The 12,295-nt window shown below is 34.0% G+C and overlaps 1 protein-coding gene across 4 annotated transcripts in view; it reads left to right on the forward strand.

Moving 5' to 3' along the window:
• Klhl13 (kelch like family member 13) overlaps positions 1-12,295 on the forward strand; it is a 175,799-nt gene that overhangs the window by 96,185 nt on the left and 67,319 nt on the right. For 2 of the 4 annotated variants that reach the window (XM_042702496.1, XM_042702497.1), the window contains one exon: positions 886-951. The exons of 1 other annotated variant lie outside the window; for it this stretch is intronic. In XM_042702496.1, coding sequence (XP_042558430.1) covers positions 886-951 — 66 coding nt within the window. Of the gene's footprint in view, positions 1-885; positions 952-11,820; positions 12,226-12,295 lie in introns of those variants that run through there. One more of the 4 variants, XM_042702499.1, reaches the window with a different exon arrangement.

Raw genomic sequence — 12,295 nt, forward strand, 5'->3', positions numbered from 1 at the left:
TGAGAGTTTATTTTGAGGAAAACGTTAGATAATGTTTACTTTCTATAAGCTAATAACAGCACAAATGCCATAAATGTAAATTAATTAAATATTGTGCTAGAGCTCCTCAAACATCTGCCAGTATATTGTGAATTTTTTTCAGAGTTGATTGTTGTCCATATATAATATACTGCATTGCTTTTGTAGCAGTCTATTTTTAAAACTGCATTCCTAAGGCAGTATTAGAACTGTGTCTATCCAGTGTTTATTTTCGTGTATGAGCCTGAAGGAGCTAGCTATGTCGCAAAAATCTAACAAAAATCAAATCTTTTGGTTACAAGTGTGCCTATTTATATGTTTTTATTAATTATAAGCAGGATGAAAAAAAATAGTAGTAAGTGAACCTAGAAGAACATTAGCCATCTGTTCTCTGAAAGCTTATAATGTGTGTCATTTGCTTTCAGGTTTTTAATGGCAAAGCAGTATATTAGCAAAGAATTGACCTTTAGGCTTAAAAAGCTAGAAAATGACAAATTATTCCAAATGCTGAGTATATATTTACTGGGCAAGTGTTTCTTTGTGACCAGATTTAATGAGTTTAGTCTTGTAGATCAGCTACAAATAAATGTTATACTTAATGTCAATCTTTATTTCAGTGTTTCTGAAATATTATGAGAGCATTTAAAAAACAAATCAAATTTTATTTTCTAGCTAAGGTTTTAAAAATTAATTTACATCATTTTAAATTGTTCTGTGTGGCTTCATTTGTTCAGGATTTATAATTATGCTTTATTCATTTATAACTAAAATACTTCCAGGATATGCTTTGAAAATTTTGAACTAAATGCAATAAAGCCACAATTAACCAGTTTTTTTGTTTTTGTTTTTTTTGCACTCCACTTTCAGGAGACGGAGGCAATTGTCTTTAAAACAAGCCGATTTCAAGGATATATTCAAAAAATCAACTTCAGGGTATGTCCAAGGGTCTGCATTTTCCTTTGCCTTCTTTTCAATGAGAATTTATTTTCATGAGAGACCCTAGGCTAGAAGATAGTTATCAAATACAATTTTAGTGATGTCACAAGTATTGTGTTTATCAGAAAATTTATTTTAAATATCACACATTCTTATACAATCCAGTCTGCATTACATTTTCCAGTCTATTTTCACAAATGTATGTTCGTTTGGCTTTCATCTCATTGCACTGAAGGAACAGCAAAGGAGATTTTCCCCTAGTTTATAAATGAGAAAGGTAACACTGGAGATCCTAAAGCTAATTAGTGACAGAGCTGTAACCAGATCACAGGTGCCTGCTCTATCTTCTTTTGCATTCTTCCAAATGGAAAAAGTTTGAAACAAGTTTTTAACTTTTACATCTCCATTGCACAATCCATATGATTTGTTACTACATTTTTTTTTGCACAATCACTATTATTTGTTAGTACAGTTTTTCTAATTCTTTTTTTTTTTTACAGTGAAAGCAGGGGTTATACTGTGGGGGACATTTTTTTCTAATTCTTGTACCTCCTAATTCCTCACTCTGTATCTGTCTGCCTAAGTGTGCCTATCTGTTTGCCAGTTGGACACCTTGCTTTCAGATTCTCCTAGACTTGGAAGGCTTTGGAGTGTGGGAGGGCAAGATAATGACTGTGGACAGTTTGGCTAGACAACTGTTGGGAGCAGCCAATGTTGATATGCTAAGGAAGGCCAGGAAGTGAGAGAACAAATATAACTGTAGTTGGGGTAGGAGTTAGTAACCTTGACTTGAAAACCATGTTTCTCCAAGTCTAGTAGACCTGGTGTGATGTCAGAATACTTGTTTAAAACAGAGTATGGGTGCCCACCTCCAGATTCCCATGTTTTAGTCACTTTCAATTGATGCTTAGCACACTAATGTTTGAAAACATTTCCCTTAAAGGCATAAAACTTGTCGCTCTTGACTGTTGCAAGAAAAGAGCCCCTTTCCTTTCCATGACTCTGTGTTTCCTGTCAAAGCATATCAACTAGGGTAGTGATGAGGACAAGGGATTGGGCTGGCGAAGCTGCAAAATGATAGGCAGTATTTGTGTACATGATGGTATCTGTCAGATACATATTATAGTAGTTAATACATAGTTTTAAAATTGTGTTATTTTGGAAAGGCTTATGTGCATTTTTAGACTTGAAGCAGGTAAAATGCAGGAAGATTTCCACCAGAAGGTGAAAAATAATTTTCCATATTTTAATAGGTAATTTTTTCCATGTGTTTTTATTTTAGAACAATTTTGAAAGACTTGTCTATAAAATAACATTATCTAAAGGCTTAAATAGTTAAGGTTTTACTGTATCACTATATTTATTCACACTTGTGTCTCATATGTGAGTATTCAGTCTGCCTGATTGGATTGTGAGGAACTTGTAGCCAGGATACTGTACTCCTCTCTCTCTCTCTCTCTCTCTCTCTCTCTCTCTCTCTCTCTCATATACATATATATTTATATATTAGGGTTTGAAAGGCTTTTATTTTTTATTTTTTTGGCCCATGTTATACCATTACTGTCTTTATTACTTTCATACTCATTCTGTAGGAGTCTTCCTTGAACCCATTGGCAGCAACTTTTAGCTTATTCCTCTAGTCTTCTCTATATGTGTAACATCTAGGAGAATCATATGTTTTCAGTACTTACTGATGGTTGTACTAATTTATTTTTTTGTTTTTTTCAAATTCTTTATTGTGTTTAAGTGGTTACATAATTGGTTGTACTAATTTAGCATGCACCTCCTCACTAGGTGTTTTGGGCTAGGCACAGTGAATTGATTGACTTTGGTATTTGTGATGTGTAAGAGTTTGTGTTACATTATGCTTAATATACTAAAGAGGCCTCAGTTGAAACATGTGCATTTTTAATTGGCAAATAAGAAAGCACGGTCTTAGTTAATAACTTTGTTAGTGCTTTTTTGTTTTCAGGTTAACTTCAGTCCTCCATCTTTGTCCTCCATCTTTGTCCGTTTTGAGATACAAGTTTTGTTGGTCTATACGTTAGAAAGCGGAATCTCAAAGGTTGGCATTTTTGGAAACTCCCCCAAATAAATTTGTTGTTTATAATGTATGAACAGTATCATAAGAATTTACAAAAATAACCAGAACTTGTAATGAAAGGTTTATAAAAATGCTCAATAGTGTCTCTTACTTAGATCAAGCTAGATAAGAAATGAATGAATAAATATATACTAGCCAAAGGGAAGATATATTTCACTGAAGGTAGCTTCAGAAATCCATGAGAAATAACTGATTATTGAAAACACATATTTGGTTTTGAAGACATGAACTCATAGTTGAAGCAGCCAAATTTAGAAAGGTAGTCAGGGAACTCATGTTTAAATCACATTTAGCTTAAACCTAGGGTGAACCTAGGAGATGAATTCTATTTCTACTCAAAATTTCCTTTTCATGAGATAAAGGAAAAGAAATGGCTTATCAATTGGAAAACCATTGAATCCAAATAATAATATTAGACATAATAACAAAACAATGATGTAGTTAGGTCATGACACATGGATGGACACTTTTTAATAATGTACTAATGATATGTTATATCACAGAATTTTAATTAAATTGTTGTTTGCAGGCGTAACTATTTTATTTTTTGTTTCTTTTTTCATCTATTTTTGAAATTTTTTTTTGCCAGACCTGTTGCTTGAACTCTCTTTGTGCTCACGGCTAGCACTCTACCACTTGAGCCACAGAGTCATTTCTGGTTTTTTTCTGAGTAGTTTATTGGAGATAAGAGTCTTATGGACTTTCCTGCCCAGGCTGGCTTTGAATCGTGATCCTCAGATTTTAGCCTCCTGAGTAGCTAGGATTGCAGGTGTGAGCCACCAGAATATTTTTATAATCCTAAGTAGTTGTACAGAGGAGTTGCCATTCACCAAAGATGCTTATGAATTCAGTGCTTCTTGACCAATGTCACTCCTTTCAACATTCTCACCCATCCCTCCCAACCCATCCATTCCCTTACTTATATTAATTTTAGGTTATGTATTTCATTTTTTGCCATTTAACAAAGCAGTTTATCTGTGCAGTGCACCTAGATCTATGTAGACATAGCTATTTTATTTTATTTTTTAGCTATTTTAAATAACATGCTACTTAGCTCACTCCTATAATTTAGACTTTTTCAGTAAAACTGTTTCTATATCTTTTACCTGTTTTAGAGAACTCAAAATAACCAAGGAGAATTCCAAATTTGAAAATGAAATATTTTCATGAAAATGTGAATGTTGACCCAATTGCTTAGTATCTTGGGTATGGGTTGGTAGATAAATACCATTATTATGAACTATGATCTTAAGATATCTACCTAACCTTGTCTATCATAATGGATTCCTAGGTTCCAGTTTGACACTGAGCTGTCTTTGAAATATTAAAGTTTCTCATTTGTTAGGTAATTATGTAAATTAAACCTTTTAGTTTTAGCAAAAAAATTTAGATACTACTTCTTGTGGATTGTATGTGTAGGAAATTTAAAACTTTAATGATTGGATATGGCAAATTTTTTTTTTTTTTCTTTTTGCTTATGTGGTGCTGGGGAATCGAACCCAGGGCCTCAGGCATGCAAGGCAAGTGCTCTACCACTGAGCCACCTTCCCAGCCCCATGGCAAAAATTTTAAGGCAATTGTGTATATAGGTCTTTTTCATAGAAAGTTTGAAGAATTCATTACTGTGCTGTGGCTTCACTGCTATTTGTAACCTAGACTTACCAATGGAGATTGGAAGAGACTAAACAACCAGGTAATTTTCATTTTTGGCAATAATGCTGATGGTTCACATGTGGATGTAATAACTCTTTGAAAATAAATGCATTTTTCAAAGAAGTAGCATTTTGTTAACTTAAATTGGAATGTTGAAGAAAAGTACTATTTGAAATCTGTTTTTAATAAAAGATTAGGTGTTTTTAAAGTAGTGTACAACAAGCCGGGCGCTGGTGGCTCACACCTGTAATCCTAGCTACTCAGGAGGCTGAGATCTGAGGATCGCGGTTCAAAGCCAACCCGGGCAGGAGAGACCGTGAGATTCTTATCTCCAGTAAACCACCAGAAAACTGGAAGTGGCGCTGTAGCTCAAGTGGTAGAGCGCTCGCCTTGAGCTGAAGAGCTGAGGGACAGCGCCCAGGCCCAGAGTTCAAGCCCCATGACCGACAAAAAAATAAATAAATAAAGTAGTGTACAACATAGAAAATACTGAATTTCTGTAATTGCCATATATTTGTGATTTGGCACATAATTTTTTATTATTGAAAAGTTTTTCAAATCATAAATACACATTAGAAATTGTTCACACTTACCAAAATACTGCAGAATTTATAAATGTAAAGATTATGGTGTCTGTTATCTTCACTTAACATTGGTGGTCTTACTTTCATATTTGATGCTACCAAAATTAAATCAAAGCACTTCAACTATTTGAAAGTATGAATACATTTTTTCATACTCTCAACTGTTTCTTTGTTTGCATTGTTTATCTTATTTTAATTATTTTAAAATTTGAACTCATGACCTTATGCATACTAGGTAAGTGTTCTACTACCGAGCCATATCCCCAGCTTGCAATGTACATTTTACATGCACTTTCATTTTGTTTAACTTTGCAAATTTGATGTAAAACATATCACTAATGCTAACAAGAGTGTGCTGTTTTATTTGCATAAAGTACTTTAAGGAGATAGCTTAGGAAGTTGCTGAGACATGACTAAGCACGTAAATGATCATTATTTGTGGTGAGAGCAAACTTTTTTATTACAGCATTTAATTTAAATAAGTCTGTATTTTAGATAATTTTCTTTGACATGCACTTATTTTTTAACCATATAATATCTCTGTTGTCTGGTTTCTCATTCCTGTGGAAATGTCTGAGTGAAACAACTTAAAAGGAAATGTTCATTGGAGCTCGTACTTTCAGAGGTTTCAGAGCAAGGTTGGGAATCCATTGTTTTGGGCCTAAATCAAGGCAGGATACCATGGCAATGGGAAGGGGTGGCAGAACCTACTTATTTCATGGTGGCTAGGATACAAACATCAAGAGAGAGGAAGAGGGGTTGGATTAGGTGCATCTTTCCAAAACATAACTTCAGTGACCTACTTCTTTTTTTTTAATTTTATTTTATTGTAATGATTCTGTACAGAGGGATTACAGTTACATGAGTAATGAGTACACTTTGTGTCAAACATTGTTATCCTTTCCTTTGTTTTTCTCCTACTATCCCTTCTCTCCCCCACCTTCCCCATTCCTTCCCCCGTAGAAGTCGTAAAGTTCATTTCCAACATAGTGTCTTGTGAGTATCATTGTTGCAATAGGTAGTCCTGTGTTCTTGTTTCAGCATTTTTTAAATTTTCCTTCTCCTCTTCAAATTAGATAAATTTATATACAAGATGCAGGGTACCACTTCTTCTAACTAGGCCCCACCTCCCAATGCTTCCACCACCTCCCTAAATGTTACCATGAGCTAGGGACCAAGCCTACAACACACAAATCTGTGGTGGGACATTCCATTGTTCAAACTATAAGAAAAGTGACATATTTTCATTTTAAGGATTTTGTAGCTTAAAATTAACAAATTGTTGCCTGGCACTGATGGCTCATGCCTGTAATCCTAGCTACATAGGAAGCTGAAGTGTGAGGATCATGATTTAAAGCCAGCCTGAGCAGGAAAGTCCTTAAGACTCTTATGTCCAATTAGCGTTTTTCAGCAGGGCTAGCTTGGAACCATGGTAATTCTACCTGTAACTCCAGCATAACTGGGAATCGTAGGCATATGCCACCACTGTCCAGGTTTTCTATTGAGATGGAAATCTTACTTTTTGCTCAGGCTAACCCGAGGAAATGTAATCCTCCTTGTCTCTACAGCCCCAGTAGTCAGGATTATATGTGTGAGGCACAGCGTCAAGGATTCTTCATTAAAAGAAAAGTGGTAATTTGGTCCAGGCATCTGATTTAACATGGTTTTAGCTCCAAGTATGGCATTAGCATGGCTTATTTTTGGAGCATGGAATATAATTTCTCAATTTGATGCTGCTAAATGGTTTGTTTAGACTGCTTTTATTCCAAAGATGTTCAAATGGTAGTGCAAAGCAGGTATGTAAATATTATATATTTAAAAACCATTGACTTCAAGTACCATCATCCCTTCCTTACAAATGCTCTGGTTTTGACTTTAAAGTATTGCTAAATATATGGGAATTTTTTAAGATATTCAAGGGTAAGACAAAAGAAAAACCAAAAAGGACAAAGATATTGCCCAAAAACAGAACAAAGAAAGAATGGCAAGAACTTCTGAATTTCTTATTGAGATTTACTCCCAATTTTCAGCTTCAACAAGAGAATGAGTAGTCAGAGTCTACCAGTCCTTGAATCCCCATTAACTAGATCCTGTACTGTGCTTCATATCTAATCTTTGTATTTTTGACACTCATCCCAACTTCTATCATATTCCTATTAATTTCTTTCATTTGACTGCCAACTGTAAAATGTTTTGTAAATATCAGGAAATACTACCATTCTGGCTTTCCATTCCCTTTCAGCCAATAATTTTTCTTCCTCCTCACTCACTACCTGTCTTCTTTGATTCCTTACTTACTGTTTCTGCCTCTTTACTCATTGTTATATTGCTGTTCTGTACCTTCCCAATTTAGTACCCTTCCTGGTCATTTTAGTTTGTAAAAATGGGAGAAGTCCTGCCCTTCACATTACTTATAATTCATGGAATGAAGAATTATCTATTGATAATCACAGTTGTAGCATTATGTTCATTTGCATTATGGAAGAGCTAGAAACTCTTTCAGGTCATAGTCATAACAACAATAAAGTATGTTTTCATGGATCCTTTGTAGGACACAAAGGATACACGGAGACCTGTTAAGAAAATTTCCAGTATAGAACTTTCCAAGGGGTTCTTTATGAGAAACATTTGGGATTTTCCATTTTGAAGTTAGCAGGGCTTTATGTTGTTATGTAGTAAGAAATTTATGCTTTATTTTACATTTGATTTTGCATAAACAGAGGGCACATACACATATATATATAATCATAATATATATAAATGGTAAACAAAATGTATGTAGCCACAAAGGTGAATGTTTTGGTTTCCTGGAAGAAGGAACCCTTAATATATTAAGCAATTGTATCTGTGTCTTAGAATTTTTTTGCGTTAAAGATTTAAGAGTCCTACTTGGTTACCATCCAAGTAATTTTACTGACTGGAAGAATCAGTATTGGAAGAATCAGAATTGGAAGAATAGCGCTTATAGTTTCTCATGATTGGCCACCTTTTCTGTGCAACATGAATGATGTTTATATTCTAGATTAGTTTAAGAGACATTTTTAGACCTGGAGATTACATTGTGCCCATTCATACAAAGTGGGCTAATGCTACTAATCTTGAACAGGATAAGCCAAAATTTACAACAAAAACAAAGGTCTGTTCATCAGGCATATGAGGAAAAAAATGGAGACAGAAATTATGTGTATAACTGATTACTCAATTCATTTAATGATATAATACTGGTAACAGGCTATAGAAGTCAGTAAGGAAATTAAATTTTACTAGAAGATTATTCAGGGGCATTTTAGTTGAGAGAAAATCAGATTATACTTTCTCCCATACTTAATGGTTTAAGTTTTGCTTACTTCTCTTACAATCGTTCTGTACTTTCTGAAATTAGGGTTTGAAAGTAGTATATACATTCACTTTTGCATTTTGGTGTTTCTTTCTGTCTTGTATTTTTGTTAGTATATATCTAATAGGAGGAGTAATATGTTTTAGATGTCCTTGTTTCTTTAGAATACATTGAGATATGTATAGAGCACAGTTCACTTCATATAGGAACATTTATCTTATGGAATGTTCAGATTAAAGAGAGACTTTACTGATACTAGAGAGTCCTGGACTAGGAGTTGGAAACTAGTTCTACTGCTAACAAGCACTACGACACTGGATAAATGAACATCTCTAGGTTTCAGTGCTTTTCATCTATACAATGAGAGTTCTGAGTGAGATGATTTCTAAGAGTTCTGAAAATCTTTTCTTCCTATGTTTGGAGTCAGAGAACTCTAAGTTGTACAATTTGGCTGAGAATTATTCTTTCCATTTCCTTCGCCAAATACCATCATTGTCCTTCAATTATTTTATCTCTGAAATACTCATTTACAGGTATTTTTAAGTGATTGATGTTTATAAACTACTTTGGATATCTTTTGGGTATATTGTCCTTCTGTCCTGTCTAATACAGTGATCTGAAATAGAGACCAAGTATTCTATAAATGAAATCAGTTTCCTATGATATGTCATTGTTATGGCATTTACCAGTTATAAAATTAAAGTTTTGGGATGCCGATTGTATTTAAGCTAGATATTTAATCATGCCTTTCCTTTTTAATGTACATAAAAACATTTTTAGTTATAGAATATACTGGCAATTATAATTATACTCATTGGTTGCTACTAGAATCTCTGCCAGGGGATTAAAATCTGATTAATTTGGATATTGCTAATTTGTAACTGGAGTGATTTTATCTGGTTGAAGTTTATTTCTGAAAGTATAAGAGATGCTATTAAGGACATGAAAATAGTGTGAACTATAGTTTATTGACCATATTTCTACCTTAAAGGCATTATCTTTAAAGCCCTTGGCATAATAGTTGTTTTCAAGTGAGAGATAATTACCAATGAATTAGCAACTTATTAAAGCAAAATTAAAAACTGAATATAAGTAAATGTTCAACATCAGATATAATTCTTTGGGGGTTTTTGAGTCTTTAAGGACATTGAAGCTGAGGTGGAGGAAAGTATTTTGTTTTCACTTTGAACAAATATTAAACTTTTTGGAGACTGTAAAGGATATAGATTAATCATATTTGGAGCCTAATGAAATTAGGTAAGAATATGTTGATTTTAAAAAATCAATTTATTTTCAATGAAGAATTATCTTTGAATTTTTATAAAAATCAAATGATTTTCACAGTGTGTCTTAGAAATTTGGAAACTGTAGCCCTTGTTTTCTTGTGAGAAATTTTCAACAGTTCGCATAGCAGATAAATTGCCACAAAGACTTCAGCACTATGATTTTACACAGGTCTGGGTGACTTTGTTCTCAAATGATGAGATCACATTTGCAAGTAATGCCTTGTAAAATTTTCATGAGCTTGAGAATTCAATTTTCTTCCAAAAACCGTTTCCTTGCAATATATGTCTAATATTGTTTTATGTTTTATATTGTAAGTATTTGCAAATACTTCAGATTTTGAAAATTTGCTTGAAACATTCTGGAATGAGGCATTCTAAGCATTTTTTATTCTATCTTTTTCTTTCATCTCTCTCTCTTTCGTGTGTGTGTGTGTGTGTGTGTGTGTGTGGTGTATATTTTGACCATTACTGATTGTGTCTCTCTCTCTTTCGTGTGTGTGTGTGTGTGTGTGTGTGTGTGTGTGTGTGTGTGGTGTATATTTTGACCATTACTGATTGTGCCTGGGATCTTTTTGTTCTATGTCATTTATCTTCTAATATAAAATATTTGCTTTAGTTTATTTGTATTAGTGTCAGGGATTAATTTTTTAAATATACATGGGCCACGAAGGAATTGGCGAATATTCTTTTTTCTGATTCCCTTAAAGGCTTCTATGGGATAGTTTTGTGTGGGGTTAGAAATATGGGAGGAGTTGGAAAAACAATTTAGCTTGCTTCACTACATTTCAGGGGTTTATTTGTATATGATAGATTGAATAAAATGTGTATGTGAGATAGTGAAGATTGCTATCAACAGGATTTATGAAGTTTCTGTATTTCAAGTCAGTCCTTCAAAACAAATATCTTCTCTTCATATATCATGTATGTGTGCTACATATCTATATATCTATATTTATGTTTCATAGCAAATTCTTTTTTGCTTCCATATTGATCTGCATTTTGACAGCAATGTATTTGTGATTATTATAGATGGTTTCATGCTATATTTCTAATATATTAATTGAGTATTTTGGAATTTAAATGTTTGAAAGTAGCTTTTCTCTATAAAACATTTATTAATTAGACATTTACTTATTAAAACATTATTTTCCAATAACTTATAAACGTGTACCTGAAAACCATCAGTTTCAGTTGGAAACATAAGCTTATTGCTTGAATACAGGTGTGGTAGTAAATATGAGCTCTTTGTCATAGCTGTAATTTTTTTAAGGTAGTGAGTTTTGTGTCAGTGATGATTTACTTTTACTAAACTTGCATAGACGGAGGCAGATAATTCTGTTTTTATGAAGAAATAGAAGTTAAATGGAAATGTAGCTATTTAGTGATGGTAACTTGCCCATATCAGAAGTAAAAATTGTCATACTAATTTTAACCTATTTTCCCCTGTTTAGAATGATCTAGTAATTTTGTGAGCTTCTTTTGGTGTGTTAAACAGAAACTTAAAAGACTGCCGTCTTTTTGGGAGCATTAACAATGGCATTTTGTGACAATTGTTTAAAATCATATACATGAACCCTTTGTTTGCCATTGCTTTCGTGAAATACCTCAAGCTGCCTTTGACAGCAGCTTTAATTTTTGAACCTCTTTGACAATTGCTAATCTCAAGAGGTTACTGGACTGCTGCTGAGCTGTGGAGTGGTCTCTGTTGGACACCTGCTTGGCCAGCAGTGTTGGTCTTTCCTCTAGGCAGTTTGTGAGCTGTTCTGGGCTGTGAAGGGAGGAGGGAGGGAGGGAGGTGAACTAGAGGGAAGAGGGGGGAGAAGGGGAGGGCAATATTGAATTAGATTGTTGATAGCGTCCCTCTGAGGACTGCTATTAAGAGCATGCTATTCTGTACTTCTCTGCTGCAGAAGACAGAGTGATATTCGTGTTACCACAGCATGTTGTAAATTTATGAGATTTTGCTCATCCCGGCTTGGGAATAAAAATAGAGAAAGGAGAGCAACTTGAATCAGAAGCTACTAGAAGAGCGAGCAGAGTTCTGAAGCAGTTTATATTTGCTCTTATATTTTGCTTTCTTCTAACTGGAAAACAGAGGGACTGGCATTTTTTTTAAAACGGGCTTTTCCCATAATGGCATTCTTGTATTGTGTGGCCAGAGCTTACACAAGAGGAAAGGAGACTGCTGAATTTAGTCACTGATCTCTATTAGCTGTGGCCTAAGGCTATGCTGAGGTTTATATCCCATTTGTATTGTTGCAGCTCAAAAGAAGAATGTTCAGAGGATGACAAGTGTATTCTGAGTAGGTATGTTGTTTCATTTTCATATGAAACCCCTGTATTTTTTTCCTGCTACTATTGGTCAGAAATGAGGTTA

Source organism: Dipodomys spectabilis, unplaced genomic scaffold (genome assembly GCF_019054845.1).
Source record: "Dipodomys spectabilis isolate Male_0828 unplaced genomic scaffold, ASM1905484v1 ptg000325l, whole genome shotgun sequence".
Lineage (NCBI taxonomy): Eukaryota > Metazoa > Chordata > Mammalia > Rodentia > Heteromyidae > Dipodomys > Dipodomys spectabilis.